Source organism: Eublepharis macularius, chromosome 11 (assembly GCF_028583425.1).
Source record: "Eublepharis macularius isolate TG4126 chromosome 11, MPM_Emac_v1.0, whole genome shotgun sequence".
In the NCBI taxonomy this organism is placed as follows: Eukaryota; Metazoa; Chordata; class Lepidosauria; order Squamata; family Eublepharidae; genus Eublepharis; species Eublepharis macularius.
The window spans coordinates 64800470-64819424 of NC_072800.1; the positions used below are offsets into that span (position 1 = coordinate 64800470).

Consider the following 18955-nt stretch of genomic DNA (forward strand, 5'->3'; position numbering starts at 1 on the left):
CAAATAGCTAAATTAGCACAGTACAATACTCTGCTCTTAATATTAGCAATGTATGAAGAAAAGGCAGATTCTGTCACCCTTTTTTCTTAAGAATCATTTCCAGACTTAATTGTACATTCAGTGGTTGATTTAAAAATAAAATTGTAAGTAAAGTACCTTGGAATATTCTGTTTCAGGAAAACAAAGTCTCTGGGTTTCAGATGTTGCTAAAAAGGATAGGTTAACTTTTTTTGTAAAAACTAGCCTGACTTTTTAAGAGTCTTGATGGCAGGTTAATTATGGAATGCCAAATCATACAAACGCAAGAGTCTTCTCTGGGTAGATTGGTTCAAGAAGGAGTTAGTCCAGGACTTGTCATCTCTGTCGTAGGACTTGCAAGATATTCACTTGATTTCAAACTTGTGAGGGATTTGTAACTTGCTACTGAAGTTAGAGAGCCACAGAGACCAAGCAATGAAGGAGTATCTTCTTTCCCTATTTAAGAAAGATAATACTTTTCAGTTATGTTTTCATACTAGCGACTGGTAGGGATACTAACCAATCAAATGTATAGCCTCGGTATTCTCTCCTCACCCCTCTTCCATCTCCTGGTGACCACAGTGACTTTGCTGAAGCATCTAAAGGCAGGGAGAGAGGTATCCTTCAATGCCCTACACATACCCCTTTTCTCAAGTAATCACCAGTTTTATAGGAAAATGGGTAGAATCAAGTATACTGGACCTATCCCTTGCATGATTTGTAGTAATGTCTTTTTCAGCCATTCTAGAGTACAACATACACTGAAATCCTTAGACAGGCTTTTATTATATGGTTGATAACGATAGGATTAGTTTCAAGTAGGTGGCCATGTTGGTTTGCAGTAGAGTATTAAGATTTGAATCCAAAGACACCTGAGAGATCAACAAGATTTTCAGGGTATAAGCTTTCAAGAGTCAAAGCTCCTTTCTTCAGATACATAGGACTGTTGAGCAGAAAGAGTCAAATTGCAACAAGAAGTTACTATACTTCAGAACCCCTAAAGAGTAACTAAAAAGTTTACTCCAAACAGAATATAAACTGAATAATCAAGGGATGAGAGTCCTTTGGATTAAAAACTGGTTAAGTGACAAGAAGTAGGATGTAAGAATAAACAGACTTCTTGCAATGGAATGAAGAAAGCAGTGGATCCCAAAAGGATATATACCAAGACTGATGCCATTTAATTTGTTCATAAGTGATGTAGACATGGTGGGTGAACAGTATAGTGTCCAAGCTCGCATGTGATGCCAAATCATTCAGGATGATGAAACCTAATGTGGATTGTGAACATCTCCAGGAAGATCTCTCTAAACTGGTTGACTGGACAACAATGTGGATAAGGAAATTCAGTATTGGTAAATGCAAGGTCAAGCACACTGGAACAAAAAAATTCTAACTTTAAGCATATGCTGATGGGGTCTGAACTTCTGGTCTGAGAGGGAGAGCAATTCTGAGGTTGTAGAGGGTGGCCTGACGAAAATGTTGACTGTGTGGCAGCCGTGTATGTGGCAAATTATATGATGGGAATTATTAGAAAGGGAACTGAAAATAAAATAAAGGAGTTGGATCACTTGTGCTATTATAATTTGGAGTGTTTCAGTTTAGAAACAAGACTAAGGGGGAAACATGATTAGAGATTTATAAAATTATGCATGGGAGGAAAGAACTTTTCTTCTTCTGTAAGAGAACTCATTGAAGAACTTACCTTAGCTCAATGAAGGGAAACAGTCAAAAGAAAGCACTGTTTTATTTAATGAGTCATTAAACTGTGTCATTTATTGCCAATGGACAGCATGATGGAAAAGAATATAGATGGCTTTAAAGCGATAAGATTGGTCATCATGGCTATTAGCCATTAATTGTTCTAAATGAACCTCCACATCTAGAGGCAGTAAACTTCTGAACACCAGTGCTAGAAGGGAACGTCAAGGCGACCTCCGCCATCTACGCCTTCTTAGTTGGCCCTCTCTGTATAACAGAATGTTATATTACATGGGCCGCTAGTCTGATCCAGCAGGACTCTTACATTCTTAAAAGCAAAGCCACCAAAATATCCTGCAGTGGAAAAAATAAGTTTAGCAAACACAGCTGACAGTAACAATACACGGAGAAATCTCTTCTGTCACTAGCCAGAAAGCTCTGGACGAAAGTTTCTTCCCACATCAAATACAACTATCAGATTGATGCAGATATTGCGGATCTGAAATGGACAACAAATGGAATGCTGAACTGGTTTAATCACTGATGAGATTAGGTGATTTTTGCACAATCTGCATTGTGATGATAACACGTTTGGACAAATTTAGAGTACGTATAAAATGCAAACACTGTGCATTTGTATTTACCCAATAAATTCCATTTAATTTTTGATACAGATACCATTTCTGGAAAGTTATTAGTGATTATTTCTATTGCTTTGTTTTGGATTATATCCATTTACAAGGTCCATCTAAGTAATTCAGATACCATGCATCTTCACAAGTGGCCAGAAGATGGAGCAATTTCATTTTCTGACAAGCAATGCCTCTACACTATACCAACCAGAACATTCCTCATCACTATTCAAAAGGAAATTGATCTTGAATTGACATGGTATCTCAGCAGCAGCACATATAAGTAGTAACATATTTCTAGATGAGAAAAGCCAGGCAGATGTGGATGATGGATGATGATGACGACGACGACAACATTCGATTTATCTACCGCCCTTCAGGATGACTTAACACCCACTCAGAGCAGTTTACAAAGTATGCTATTATCCCCACAACAAAACACTCTGTGAGGTGGGTGGGGCTGAGAAAGCTAGAAGCTGCGACTGACCCAAGGTCACCCAGCCGGCTTCAAGTGGAGGAGTGGAATCAAACCCGGTTCTGCAGATTAGAGTCCTGCGCTCTTAACCACCACACCAAACTGGCAGAGATAACAAGAGGAAGGAGATCTATCAGGGAAATAAACCAGAAGTACAACTACTGGTTTCTGCTTGGTACCAGTAAATTATTTGTTTCTGTATCCTGTAGATTCTTCTGTAGAGTATCAACCCCTTGCACAAACAGCAGCATGCAGTAAATCAACAGATTTGTCTGTGAGGCAAGTGCACATTACTTTCACCTCTCAAAATATGGGCCAATATTTCTATCGGAAATAGAGAATATCATGAATCATAAAATCCACTGGTTTAGGTACTTCCAATTACAAAATTTGGCTGATCACATCAATATATCAAAAATAATTACCTCCCCCAAAACAGAGTTTGAATGCCTATTAGACTCTCCTTCTCTTCATAAAAAAAGGTTTGTTATCCAAAATTTACAATATAATGCTGTCCATCCGAAAACATAAATTATGGAAATTTCAAGCCCAATGGAACAAGGATTGTCAAATAGAGCAGTCTACAGAAAGATGGGGGAAAATTTGGTCTTCCAATGCCTATACCTCAAAGTCAATTGTCACTAAGATGCAAACCTACAAAATAGTTAACAGATGGTATATAACTCCAAAGAAAATATCCCTGATCTCTTCCTCATCCTCCCCTAATTGCTGGAAAGATTGTGGAGAAGAAGGAGATTTTGCCCACTGCTGGTAGAGGTGCAAGCATATAGAAACATTTTGGAAAGAAGTGCTAAAGGAAATCCGGAAAATAACAGGATATGAAATTCCTCTCGCACCAGAAATTATCCTGTTAGATCAATGGGATAATTGGCAGACCCATATTCCCACAATAAGGAGAAACCTAACAACCGCCTTACTGGTAGCTGCAAAGAGTGCAATAGCTACACTTTGGAAATCTAAGGCTACCCCCTCAATTGACAACTGGCAAAAAAAAAGTTGGGACCATTATATATCGGAAAAGTTGTATGATAAAATCTATCAAGTAGCACACTTCCCAAGAACAACTAATTTTATGGAGAAATGGTTTCCGTTTTTTGAATATCTGGAATATAACACCTCCGTGCCCGGCCTAAAATTTTTTCATACATACGCAAATATATAAAATATCTCTTAGTTTCATAGACTATCTGGTGTACTTTGTAAGAAGTCCCTCTCTTTACTAGATCAACTATAATTCCTTATATTGTAATAAGCATCACTTAGTATAATTACTACTCATTATTAACATAGACTTCTTGTGAGTTATAAATCTTTGTATATTTAATTGTTACTTATTACTTGCTTTGACTTTATGCATGTTTTTAAATTTTGTGTGCTTATTGTTTAACAGTTTATAGTTGTGTTTTAGTTTTAATAAAATTTTATTTAAAAAAAGGAGTAAATCTGTATTCCAAAGGGAAGAAGAATATTTAGCAACCTTTGAGCTGCAACATGAGAACTAGACCCAGAGGAGTTAGCTGTGTTAGTCTGTAGTAGCAAAATAGAAAAGAGTCCAGTAGCACCTTTAAGACTAACCAACTTTACTGTAGCATAAGCTTTCGAGAATCACAGTTCTCTTCGTCATCTCTGACGAAGAGAACTGTGATTCTTGAAACCTTATGCTACAGTAAAGATGGTTAGTCTTAAAGGTGCTACTGGACTCTTTTCTATTCTAACATGAGAACTGGCCCTCACCAATGCTCATCAATGGCATATAGGAGGTATATGTAGAACAGAGTGTGTTAAATATACAGGAAAATTTAGCAAAACACTATTTAAAGTGGTGGTTTAGATTCAATACTACCCACGTTCATATGCTTGCATGGTGTTTTCAAAACTTTAAATTCTCTCTCTTCACTGGCTTTTTTTTTCTTTTGAACACTGAAATACTAAGTTATCTCCAATTAAGACGAGAAGGTCTCCTGCACAAATTATTACACTGCATGAATTAAATACTTTTCTGCAACACTGCAAAGTTCTACAATGTCCTGCACTACTGGAACCCCCAAATTTAGTCTCTAGCGCAAATGCAATATAACTATACGTATCCTGCTAAAAAATGCTCTTTTTTTTCAAGGTTATTTTTATTTTATTAATAGAAATAAAAGCCCATAGAAAGGGCAGAAAACAAGAACAAAGAAAAAGTAAACAGTAACAGAACTTGGAAAAGAAAAAGAACAATAATACATATTTCATTTCCATTCTTCTCTACATCACTTGTCTTATTTTAACAAAATTACAATCTCGCCAAAGTTTTCTTTTCCACTACTGCTTCCCTTCTATTTGTTTTATCTTCCCCATTATCTTCTTAATGATCAAAACCACAAAGCATCGAGTCACTATTCCACATTTCATGCAGAAAGTCAATAAAGGGTTTCCAGCTAGCCAAAAAGATATACGTTTTGTCTCTAATCAAAGCTGTAAGTTTTGCCACCTCTGCTAACTCTGTCATTTTCACAGTCCAATCCTCTATCTGCTAAAAGATGTTCATTGAATACTGGAAATGAGTGTAGCCAAGACCCTTTCTCAAGTTTACAACTGCCATTAATGGGACAATTTGAGGAAGGGCAGGCAAGAGACTCTGTAATGCCTGAATCCAGCACTATTTTTAATAGTTCTTTTATTTGATCTCAGTGGCAGGAAGTTCCCAAGGACTAGGAAGAATAACATATCTTCCACAAGCTTGTGACTCTGCCCATTACTAGTATTGTGTAGTGGTTAGTGAGTTGGACTAGGATCTGGGTAATCATGGGTCAGTCATACACGCTCAGCCTAACCTACCTCACAGAGTTATTGTGAGGATAAAATAGAGGAGAATGATATAGATGCTTTGGGTCCCCACTGGAGAGAAAGTAGAGTATAAATGAAATAAACTAATTAATTGCATTTGATGGCTTTTGTATGGTGGAAATATGGGGTAAAATCTTTGATATATTTTAGTCACTCTTAAGGATTACATGCCTGGAGAAGGTAGTGAGATGGATGAGGGCAAATAAACTGAAGCTCAGTCCAGATAAGACTGAGGTGCTGCTGGTCAATGATAAAGTTGCTCAAGGATTGAAGAGTTAGTTTGTCCTGGAGGGGGTTCTATTCCTTGTGAAGTAATAAGTTCGAAGCTTGGGGGTGCTACTAGTTCCTGGCCTATTGTTGGAAGTGCAGGTCTCATCTGTGGCATAAAGCACCGACTTTGGCTGATACAAGCTACAGCCATTGCTTTAAATGCTTAATCTAGCCAATTGCTCATACTTTGTTCTCATCTAGATTAGATTACTGTAGATTAGGTTACTTTATGTGGGTCTGCCTCTAGAACCTGCCTTGAATTTTTAATTTAGTCAAAATACATCTTTCAAGCTATCAGAGACTGAAAACAGGGATCATATTACTCCTGTGCACTGGCTTCCCATCTGTTTCCAGCCACAATTCCAAGGGCCAGTTCATACCTTTAAGGCCCTACGGCTCTTGGAGCAGGACTATTTGAAAGACCATCTCCTCCCACACTGACAATTGCACAAAAGATCCTCTTTCCAAAGCCCAGCTCACTGTATCCACAGCTACAAGGTGAGGTAAGGTGAGCAGAAACCAGAGACAGGGTTTTTTTTCCCCCCTGAGGCTTTGCTTTAGGAACCAGATCAAAATGTTTCTTTTTACCCAGGCCTTTAACCGAGGAAAACAGCCTTTTAAAACTGTTTTTATAATAAGCTTCTAGTCTGAATGGTGTTTTATCCATTTTCATGCCTTGGTTTCATGCTTTTGGGTTTATGGTTTTAGCATACTCTTTTACAATGTGAGATGCTTTGAGCTGGATTCTGAAGAGGCAGTATATATGTTTTCTGAAGAGGCAGTATATATGTTTTCTAAGTAAATAAAAGCAATATTTGAGCTAGTTACTTTACCTTCACTAAGTATATTTAATCCATCCTGTTTTCCATCTCCATCTTGGGAATGACTCGGATCCAGAGATGTCTGAGAAAGGCTAACATCTGCAGACAGCTGGTCCAGGCTGTGAAAACTCTTTCTGTAAAAATCAATGATAACCAGTTTTATTTAATTGCTTCAATGATAATATTATACAAAGGATAAAAACAGGGTTTCTCACCTGTAACTGTTGATCGTCGAGTCTCTTCTGTGCAGACACACATTGGGACTGCGCAGGCGCAGGCCAGCCGCGGAAAAGATTTTTCTAGCTCTAAGAGATGTGAGGGGGACGTTCGGATCCACCGCGCATGCCAATTTTGAATGCATATATATCCGAACGTCCCCGGCATTCCCTCAGTTCACCTGAGCCGCCGGAGAAACAATGGAAGAAACCAAGCACTCACAGCGGGGCAGGCGGGAGGGAATGTGTGTCTGCACAGAAGAGACTCGACGATCAACAGTTACAGGTGAGAAACCCTGTTTATCGTCTTCGTCCTTCTGTGCAGCCCCACATTGGGAGAGTAACTAGCATCTCACCAATGGGGGCGGGTGTGAGTGTCTACTTGAACAAGGACTGCAGGACAGCTGTGCCCACAGCCGAGTCACGTCGTGCATGCACATCCACAGAATAGTGCTTGATGAAAGTGTCTGCAGTGGACCATGTCGCAGCTTGGCAGACGTCCCGGAGCGGCACTCCTCGCAGGAAGGCAGCAGAAGCAGCTTGCGCTCGAGTGGAATGAGCGGTAACCAACAAGGGACACTGGACTCCAGCATGCTGATAGCAAAGTTTAATCGTAGACACAATCCAGCGAGAGATGGACTGGGCAGAAGCAGGTGAGCCCTTGCGAGGGCCAGAGTAACACACAAACAGGGCAGGAGACTTCCTGAAACATTTGGTGCGGTGCAAATAAAACAATAAAGCACGCTTTACATCCAATGTGTGTAGTGCTCGTTCCCCTGGGGATGAAGGTGTTGGAAAAAAGGAAGGGAGGAACACCTTTTGCTGTAGGTGAAACCTTGAGACTACCTTGGGCAGAAACTCCATGCTAGTGTGGAGCATGACAGTACCAGGGAAAAACTGCAGGAAGGGAGGGTCACACCGCAGGGCAGACAGCTCCCCAACACGCCTAGAGGACGTGATTGCTACCAGGAAAGCCACCTTCTGAGTGAGCAAAGGTAGGGGACAAGAAGATAGAGGCTCAAAGGGCTGGAGCATCAGCCGGGAGAGAACCAGGGAGAGACTCCATTGCGGAATGGGATGGGCCCTAGGAGGGAAGGTCTTGAACAGGCCCTTCAGGAACTGCTTGGAAAGCCAGTGAGTAAAAACTGTCTTCCCATCAATCTGCTCATGGAAGGCAGAGATTGCAGCCATGTGGACCTTAACACTGGAAAACGCAAGGCCCTGGGAGCAGAGTTCCAGGAGGTAGTCCAGGATGACAGGAAGCGGGCAACTAAAGGGAGAAACCCCCTTCAGGGCCAACCACCGGGAAAAACGTGACCACTTCCTCTGATAGGACAACCTGGTGGACGGTTTCCGGGCATTCAAGATCACCCCAAGCACTCCAGAAGAGAGGCTCACTCCCGGGTGCCCAGAAGCCAGGCAGTCAGATTCAGTACAGCCACATCGTGATGCCACACCCCGTCCCTGGTTAAGAGGTCCGGGGCGTGAGGCAGGGGGAGGCATCGCCCCTGGGACAGGGAAAGTAAAAGGGGGAACCAATCCTGGCGAGGCCACCGAGGGGCAACGAGGATACAGTGGGTTCGGAAGGCCCTGACCCTGGAAAGAACCTTGTACAGGAGCGGGAAGGGCGGGAAGGCATAAAAGAGCCCTGGGGACCAAGGTATTTGGAAGGCATCCCCTAGGGAGTGGCGGCCAATGCCGGCCCGGGAGCAGAACAGCGGGGCCTGTTTGTTGCGGGCAGTGGCGAAGAGGTCGACCAACGGCGTGCCCCATGTGCGGAAAACCTGGTCGAGGTAAACCCTGTTTAGGGACCACTCGTGCTGAGGCAAAAACACCCTGCTCAGCGCATCCGCCGAGGTGTTGAGATCCCCGGCAATGTGCACGGCTCTGGGAAGGACGTTGTTGACCATGGCCCAATTCCATAGAGTCGTTGCCTCCTTGCAGAGCTTGAGCGAGACCGTCCCTCCCTGCTTGTTGAGGTAGTAGCAGGCCGTGGTATTGTCCGACAGGACCTGAACCCTCCTGTTCCGAATGGCATCTGCAAAAGAAGCGAGGGAGTAACGGATCGCCCTAAGCTCAAGAAGGTTGATATGCATGGATGCCTCAGATGGGGACCAGATGCCCTGAGCCGAAAGCTGTCCACAGCGCCCCCCCCATCCCAAGTTGGAGGCATCGGTATAAACCGTGACCTCAGCTAGGAAGGGGCCGAAAGGACAACCTTCAGACAGGTTCCCAGGGACAGTCCACCAGGCCAGAGAGCGCAGCACCACCCTGGGGATGGAAAACCTCTGGTGCTGACCCATGGTGAGGGGGTTGTACCTCCGGACAAACCAGTTTTGCAGAGGCCTCATACGCAGGCGCGCAAAGAAAACCACCCCTGTGGTGGAGGCCATAAGGCCCAACAGAGTCTGAACCAAAAGGGCAGTCTGATACCGGCAATGCATAAAATGCCGGGCCAAAGCGGAAAGCCTGGCCAACCGGTCTGGGGGCAGGTAGGCTCTACCCAGCAGGGAATTGAAATGGACCCCAATAAACCTAATGGCCATGCCTGGGGTCAGGATAGACTTATCCCCATTAACCACCAAGCCCAGCCTAGCCAGCACGGACAAAGTGAGGGCAATATGGGCCTGGAGAGAGTCAGGCGAGGGTCCCACCAGGAGCCAGTCATCCAGGTACGGGTAGATAAAGCAACCCTGGGACCGCAGGTATGCCACTACGGTGGCCATGCACTTTGTGAACACTCTGGGTGCAGAGGCTAGCCCGAAGGGCAACACTGTATATTCATACACAGAATTCCCATACACAAACCGCAGGTATTTCCTGTGGCCCTCAAATATAGAAATGTGGAAGTAGGCATCCTTCAGGTCTAGAATGGCCAGCCAGACGCCCACTTCCAGGAGTTCCATGACTCGCGCCAGGGTCAGCATGCGAAACTTCTCAGCCTTCAAATAACCATTGAGGCCTCGAAGGTCTAAGATAGGCCGGGAACCTCCACCCTTCTTATCCACAAGGAAGTATCTGGAATAAAATCCCCATGGGGAAGTAGAGACATTGACCACCCGGACAGCACCTTTGGTAACCAACTCCATAACATTATTGTGTAACACAACATCACAACATGGAGAACAACGGGGAGGGAGAGAGAGAGGGGGTGCATCCGTAAACATTAACTTGTAACCATGGGCCACAATGGACAGGACCCAAGCGTCAGAAGTAACACGTTGCCAACAGGGCAAAAAAGGTCGAAGCCTGTCCAGAAACTGGGCAGCAGAGGAAGCACCCTCGGAGGCCAACGGAGGAGCGTTCAGGCGCAGTCAGAAGACCGAGGGCTTCTGCGCCGAGGTCGAAGGCTTGGGTGAAGAGGGCTGTTGCCTGCCCTTGGACCGGCCGGAGCGCCTGGAAGGGTGACGCTGCTGGGCAGAGTAGGATCGGTGACCGTAGGACTGGCCCGAGAAGAAGCGCCCTTGACGCTGCTGGTAAGGCTGGTAAGGGGTTTGGTAGGATCGGAACCGACCATAGCGATACCTCGGACCCGACGACTGGGCTGAGGGGGCGACCCCGAGGGACTTGGCCGTCTGCTGATTCTTCTTCATCAGGGAGAGGGACTCATCCGTCTTCTCCGAGAAGAGCTGGGGCCCCTCGAACGGGAAGTCCTCCACCTTCGCCTTCTTCTCTGGAGGCAGGGCCGTGGACCGAAGCCAGGCGTGCCGACGCAGGACCACCGAAGTTGCCATCGCTCGCGCTGCAGAGTCGGCGGCGTCCTTGCCAGCTGTCATTTGCTGTTTTGACAGCTTCACGGCCTCGGCTTGGAGGGCCTTAACCAGGTGGCGGCGATCCTCCGGGAGGTCGGAGAGGTAAGAGGACAGCCTCTTCCACAGGAATAGATTATAGGATCCCATTATAGCCTGGAAGTTGGCAATACGGAATCCCAGAGACGCGGATGAGTAGAGTTTCCTGCCCACGCCATCCAGCTTTCTGCCTTCTCGGTCCGCCGGGGCCGACGAGGAACCGGAACGGAACCGAGCCTGACCCTCCTCAGCCACGATCGACGAGGGTTTCGGGTGATTGAAGAGGTACGGGCAATCATCTTGCTTTAAACGGTAGTACCGTTCCACCTTCTTTGCCGTCGCGGACAGGGACGCCGGCGTCTGCCAGAGCGCGAGAGCGTTATCAACAAAATCCTCCACAGGGGGAAACGCCACCGACGCGGGGGACCCGGAATACAGCGCCTCCAGCAGCTTACTCTTGGGCTTGGAGGTCGTGGAGGAGACGTCTATCTCCAGCGCGGCGGCCATCCGCACCATTTGTTCGGAGAATAGCCTGTAATCGTCATTCGGGGACGATGAGCGGGGCCCACCCACGGTGTCATCCGGGGAAGGATCCGAGGCCGCGTCTGAAGAGCACTCCGACGGTGACGCCAGACCTTCATCATCCTCGGAATCCGAAAACTCCGGCGAGGTTTGCGTCGGAACCGAAGACCGGTGAGCGGTCGGGGCCGACGGATAAGTTGCAGGAACCGGCGGTCGCAGAGGCAAGCCCGGAGGTGGAGGAGCGGGTGCTGGGAGCCCGACTGGCTGAGCCGGAACGGAGACCATCGGAACCGACGGATGTTGCAGGAAGGGCAGCGACTGCTGGAACCACGCCACAAAATCCTGCCAGGAGGTCATGTTCCCAACCCCCGCGACCGGCTGGCAAGGGGGCAGAGGAGCAGGCACCGGGGCAGGCCAGCGAAGAGGCATCGGAACCGACGAGGTAGACGGCAGTGGAACGGAGGCCTCTGAAGGCGCCGGGGCGGACGGCAGGGAGCGCTCAAAAGATTGGAACGGTTCCGGGAAAGGCGGAAACGGCATAAATTCCTCGGGAACCGACGGAGGAGGCGTGCAAGGAGGCGACGGGGTGTGGAGACTCACCACATCATCGGGTATCAGGACTGGTTCGGCCGGAGAACCAGGCAGCACAGCCGGAGCTGGGGACAATGCACGGCCCTTGGCCCTCGACTTCGCCTTGGCCTTCTTGGACGGGGGCTCCGAAACAGCCTCCGGAACCGAAGGCTTGGAGGAGGACTTCGGCTTGGGCGCGGAACGCTTCTTGGCCTTCCGGCTCGAAGGACGATCCCCGGAACCGGAATCAGGTCGGGCCTCCGGAACGGGTTGCCCCGTCGGTTCCGAGGGGAGCGGCTCTGGCGACTTACGAGACGGCGCCGGTGATGGAGCGGCGGAGCGCGGCCTATCTCCCGAAGAGCCCGATGGCTTGGGGGGGAGAAGGTTGGCATCCCACAAGAAGGCACGGAGCCTGGCCTTCCGATCACTCCTTGCCTTCGGAGTGAAGGACATACAAATGGAGCAGCGCTCGACAACATGCCCCTCGCCCAGGCAGATGAGGCAGAGCTCATGGCCGTCCGAATGGGTCATCTTAGTGCCGCATTTATGACACTTTTTAAACAAAGATGTCTGCGACATAATGAACGGTATCTCCCGACAGATGACAAGGGGAAAATACCGACCAGCAGAAGAAACGATCCAAAACTCCGAAGAGACGCTGGAAACGAACGCTAGACAATAAGAACCTTTTCGACGGCGGCGAAAAAGGAACTGAGGGAATGCCGGGGACGTTCGGATATATATGCATTCAAAATTGGCGGGAACACCGGCGCGCATGCGCGGTGGATCCGAACGTCCCCCTCACATCTCTTAGAGCTAGAAAAATCTTTTCCGCGGCTGGCCTGCGCCTGCGCAGTCCCAATGTGGGGCTGCACAGAAGGACGAAGACGATCATCTAGTTATCATATATTTTCATCTCTTGTTTATAGAGAAATTACTGAAGATTAAAGATGCTCCAGAAAAGCACAAAGTGCAATTCTAGAAATAAATTTTAAAAGTGATTTTTGTTAAATAAGAACAGTTGCAATCATGTTCTCCGTTATGAATGTAATAGTTCTATTACTTAAAATGTATGAGAAACTGGAGATTATAGACAACAGTGCAAATCCAGAGGAAGTTAAATTTCTAGAACAGCCAAGGATTCAAGCACTTTTGTCTCACTTAACATTCAATGAAAATACATCACTCTTGAGGATTTCTGGTATTTATCAAGGTAACAGTCTACAGTTTGTTCCTTCAGAATTAACCAATGTCTTACTAAAGTCATATGAAACTACGAAGTACTGTCACAGTGACTTTTGTGAATATATTGAGACCTAGGTATATGTTGCGATTCCATAGGACCACAGATAGGTACAGAATGTAATATGGGGAGCAGAATGGAGCTTCCTGAGAATCTCTGCATTTTTTAAAAAAGCAAGTTTCTAACCTGTATAGCTGCAAAGAAAGAACTGAACGGGTGTGTGGCAATGCCTGCTAAATCTCAGAAGCCACAAGAAGTAGCTGGGTGACATTTACAGCAGAGGATGCAAAGTATTAACGTAGCTACCATGACTATCCAACCCACAATTAATTTTGCAAAACAGTGAGCACTTTGGAATTCTATCAGTCACGCTAACTGCAGAATCTAAATTTCATAAGTATATAACCACTTTTTTTCAGTGTTCAGTACAAACAGCACCCAGCACAGCATTAATCGAATGATTCACTGGTTTTTTAAATTTCCAAGTCCATTTTTCATTGATAATTTCAAAAGATATTCAAATTCTACGAATTTTAAATGTATTATACTCCTTTTGCAAGCAACCAGCAGGTATATCTAGTCTTGTCAATCTCCATAGGACCTCCTACACAAACACATTCACCTGCTGGCATGTGCACACATGCACACACACAAAATACCTCATACTCAAAGCTGTGCTGATCATATAGGACCACTTCTGGGATCCCTACAGTACACTCTCTTGTTGGATATTGGCACCCTGAATCTGGGTGGACTACTGCTACTCAGCCATGCCAAAAGGAACCCCCTGGGCACTCTCTGTTGACTGGTCCAGCCTTTCCTTCTCTCCATTCTGCAACTCTTTATTAGAATTGTATATACTAAGGTCATACTAGGAAGGAAAACCTCAACGATACTATCAGCTACTGTGACAAAAATGTCCCCTTTCAAATTGTTAATCTCTAAGTCACCTGAAAAAAAGACTGGCTCTGCATGTAATTCTAATCTATAAAAGGCAAGCCATGTTGCTGACTACTCACCTTTTATCCTGGCACAGGCGCACTGAGGGGCCTGCGGGTGTGCCTGCGCCAGGCCTCTGAGGGGCTGCAGAGGCGGCAGGGAGGCCCAGCACGGCCCTCCCAAGGACCCACAGTGGGGGCCCACCAAATCAGTTTTCTAGAGCCCATTGTATTTTTCTACACAACGAGCTCTGTTGCTAGCAATATCCATAATGCTTCTAACCAAGATTTTAATATCAGCATGGTGCTACCATTTAAAAGTAATTCTGGCATATTCAAGGAAATATCAAAATAAAGTATTGAATAAATTGATACAGAACTGGGAAAGTTGGTTAAAGAACATGTACATGCAGTAAAGGGGTGCGAGATCAAGAAACGGTACAAAACACAGGGATGATGAGAAATTACAGCCATTGATAAATTGTAAGATACAAGCAGGGGACCTCAAGGACTTGCATGGGCCATCTCATCTCCTCCCCACTATTCTCTCTTTCCTGAACATTCCCATAGCCTCTCCCCCTTTCCTGTTTCCTTCCTTCTCACCCACCAGCAAACTTCTTCAATCTGCTTCCCAGCTTCTACGCTTTCTCTCCTTCCCGCCCTTGGCAGCATACACAGCATACACCAGTTGCATGGGGCTAGGGATGGGCCCAGCTGGGTGGTGGGAAACCAGCAAGGTCTTGCAGGAGGTACTTCATTTCCCCCTTTATCTCCTTTTCTACATTATTTCCTCTTTCCCTCTTCCAGGCAACCCCCATCCTCATCTTTCCCTGCTTCCTTCTCTCCTTCCCACCCACTAAGCACCCTGCCTTTTATCTGTCCACTGTTGAGTGATATTGTTTATTTACACCATACCTTTCTATACAATGGGGATCAAAAGCAGTTTACATCTTTCCCTTTATCCTCACAACAAAACTATGAGGTAAGTTAGGCTGAGAATGTATAACCCAAGGCCAATCCATGAGCTTCCATGGCAGAGTGGTGATTTGAATCTGGATCTCCTAGATCCTAATCAGAAATGCTAACTACAATACCACACTGACTTTTTTGGAGTGGCTGTTATTGAACAGTAGCAAGCATTTAGCCTGAGCAAGTCATGCAAGTCAAGTGGTAGCAAGTCAGCTGCCAGGCCTGGCCCTGATAAGTCCTCCTTCCAAGGCCAAAAATGTCCTGGAAAGGGCCCTGCCTCCCTCACCCTGCCTTTTATTGACATACTCAGGCTTGAAAGGCTGGCAATACAGTTCAAGTTGCCTAGCACCATCTAATGAGAGCATTTGTTTCTTAAAGCTACAAGCACTGCTACTATCATTGGGGGGGGGTTAACCTCCCCCCGCTCCCTTTTTCTTTTTTTAAGATTTCAGATTTTTCTGCAAATCTGAGACTTTTCTCAAGTTTGTAGAAAAATGTTTTATCTGCCCATGGCCTCCATCTCCAGATTTAGGCATTTGCAGATGAGGTCATGGTGAAAACTAAACTGATGTGGCTTTTAAGAAATTACGTAAAGAATAGTGAGATCCAAAATTATCCCAGCTATTGTGAAACATTCTTATTATGAGCAGCATTATAGAGGGAAAAACTTCCCCAAAATCACAGCCTCCCTCCTCCCTGCCACCACTGTCAGATTACCATCAATAGGCAAACCATGGTTAGAATTAAAACTTGGTGATGCACAAAACTGCACATCTGCCCAGAAAGATTCTGCAGGCAACTGCATTGCTAACACAAGACCAAAGACAGTGTTTCAATACAGGTTTGAAAAAATATAATGTACCTTGAGAGCACAGATTTTCAGAGTTATAATTATCACTGTAAATATGGATTCAAAATTAAAAACATAAATTTGTTCACTTTAATTTATTGCAACTGCAGCACAAAGACACTAACACAAATTAATCCTCTCTACGATTTTAAAGGCACCCCTTTCATTGTCAATGTTTGCAGTAGAAAACTTCTGCCTAATAAGCCATCATTCTAAAGTTAAAATACTGCTCAGATAATTGGGCTAAAGTTTTCTTTTTCAAAATATGCAAAGTGGAATATTAGATCCAATTGTGAAATACCTTACATGTTCAGCCATAAACTGGAAAAAAACACTGCTTTAGCTCAAAAACATAATTCATTCATCATGACAATCCATGGTCTGTTGTTCCATATACACGCCTGAGAAATCTTCAAGCATGCACGTTCCCTCCTTCCTCATGTACAGTGAGAAAATTAAATGCTTGTGCTTGTGTAGCAAGCTAAGGCTTGTTATTTCAATGAATTATGAACTATAGTTTGTTCTTTTGCCCTTCAAACCACTGTGATCTTAACAAAACTAGAACCCATGGTTTGCCACAAAAATCCATGAGAGACATGAGGAAGCACAGGAGACTTGAAACTCCCAAAGCTTGTCCCTGTAACAGGGCCAACTAGGTGGGAACTGATTAGGAGTCTCAACACATGGGTGAGAAAGTGGTGCCAGAAGGAAGAGTTTAGGTTTCTAGGCACTGGGGAACTTTCTGGGATGTGCCAAAGCTATACAAAAGAGGCATGCTTTACTTGAACCACACTGCTAACATTTAATAGCAAAAAAGGTAGCAGAGCAGGTTTTAAACTAATCCAAGGGGAAAGCCAACAGGAGCTGGGGAACCTCCAGTTCAGGACAAGTCAGTCCAAAGGCATGATAGTGTGAACACTCAGGGTAATACTGGTTCAGAACAGAACGAGAGTAGGAGGGCAAAGGAGGGCTATGTGTGGAGATGGGCTGAAGGAAGTGAGGGTTGTTGAAGAGGGAAATGTGTTACAGGTGTTTATATGCCAATGCTATTCCAAGCCAAGATGGAGGAACTGGAACACTTGCTGCTAAATGGCAATTTATAGTGGATGTCTCAGAAACATGGTGGAATGGGGGGGGGATCTATAGACAGGACAAGTAGGGGCATGTTGGGGGAGTGTTGCATTGTATATCCAAGTGTGGGGCATGTGCCCACGCCACAGCCATTATTTTCAAGATGGAAATCTGAAGAACTGAGTCAAACTGAGGTAAGTCTCCAGGTCCTGACAGCGTATACCTGAGAGTTCTTGGGGAACTCAAATGTGAGATAGTTGACCCACTAATCTGAATATATATCTTGTCACTAAAATGAACCACTGTAGCAGGTAGACTGGAAAGTAGCAAATGTTACACTGATTTTTGAAAGTGGATCCAGGGGGGAACCAGGAAATTACAGGTTACTTAGCTTAACATCTGTCCCAGGGAAATTAGTAGAAACTGTAATCAAAGACAGAATTATGCACACACAGGAACAAAGCCTGCTGAGGAGAAATCATCATGGCTTCTACAAAAACAAGTCTTGTCTCACCAATCTTTGGAGTTCTGTGAGAAAGTGTATAAGCATGTAGATAATAGTGTCCCAGTAGACATTCTATACTTGGACTTTCAAAATGTTCTTTACAAGGTACCTCTCCAATGACCCCTGATTAAGCTTAGCAGTCATGTGATAATCATCTTCTGGATTAAAAATGGGTTAAATGACAGGAAGCGGAAAATAGGAATAAATAGTTCTTGCAAAGTAAGGAAGTAAACACTGGGGTCCCTATTGGGGCTGGTGCTATTTAAGTTGATCATAAATGATCTGGAACTTGGAGTGAGCAGTTTGCTGATAACACAAAATGATTCAGGGTGGTGAAAACCAAGGCCAACTGTGAAAAGCTCCAGGAGGATCACCACAAATTGGGTGAATGGGTAACAGTATGGCAAATGAAGTTTAATGTAGGCAAGTGTAAAGTGATGCAAACTGAAACAAAAAAACCCAACTTTAAGTCTATGCTAATAGGGTCTGAACTTGCTGAGACTGGGAAAGACATGTTGGGGTTGTAGCGAATAGCTCAATGAAAGTGTCAACCTAATGTGCTGCAGCAGTGTAAAAAAGCAAATGCTATGATAGAGATTATTAAGAATGGGACTTAAAAAATTTATAATGCCCCTATATACATCTATGGTACAGTCTCATTTGGAACATTGTGTGCAGTTCTGGTCACCGTATCTCAAAAAGGCCATTACAGAGCTGGAAAAAGTACAGAAGAGATGGTTAGTGGATTTAAGCACCTTTCCTAGGACTTTTCAGGTGATAAAAGAAGGGGGAGCATGGTTAAAAGTTTATAAAATTATGCACTGGGTATAGAGTGTAGACAGGTAACTTTTTCTCCCTCTCCCAAAATACTAGAATAATGAAGCTGATGGGCAGTAGATTCAAGGACAAAAAACACATGTATTTCTTTACACAATGAGAGAATAAAATGTGGAATTTGCTGCCAGAGGACATGACAATGGCCGCAGGCACACACTGCTTTAAAAGGGATTTGACACATTCATGGTGGCTACTATAGTGGCTAAAGGGAACTTCCACAAGAAATCTCTGAATACCACGGACAGGAGTCAACATCTGGGAAGGCCTCATCCTCTATGTTCTGTTGTTGGTCCTAGTAACTAGTTGGCCACTGAAGGAGACATGATGCTGGATTAGACAGACCACTGATCTGATCCAGCAGGGCTCTTCTTGTGTTCCATGTTCTTCCTATCCCCTCTGTGATGGTAGAGCATTACATTGGAACACTGTTCATTTAAGGATATGATAACCCTAAGAGTATGGTAACCCTTAAAAGCACTCTTTAAATTAATGTTTAATAAAGTTAATGTGACCTAAACTGGGGTTAACAATGATCAAGCACGAAGCCAAGCTATAGCGGAAGACAGGGAGGGAAGGAAATTTGCACTGAGAAAATACGACATATAAGATTCCTAAGCTATGGCTTGCTCTACACACACCTTAATGTCTAAATCTCATATACATGTATAGGTTAATTGCTG

The 18955-nt window shown here is 44.8% G+C and overlaps 1 protein-coding gene across 1 annotated transcript in view; it reads right to left on the reverse strand.

The window, feature by feature from the left end:
- Positions 1-255: 255 nt before the first annotated feature.
- The window catches only part of RUNDC3B (RUN domain containing 3B), a 51672-nt gene continuing 32972 nt past the window's right edge, over positions 256-18955 (reverse strand). The window contains exons 10-11 of the mRNA XM_054991561.1: positions 6780-6901; positions 256-474 (exon numbers count right to left, since the gene is read on the reverse strand). Coding sequence (XP_054847536.1) covers positions 329-474; positions 6780-6901 — 268 coding nt within the window. The 3' untranslated portion in view covers positions 256-328. The remainder of the gene's footprint in view (positions 475-6779; positions 6902-18955) is intronic.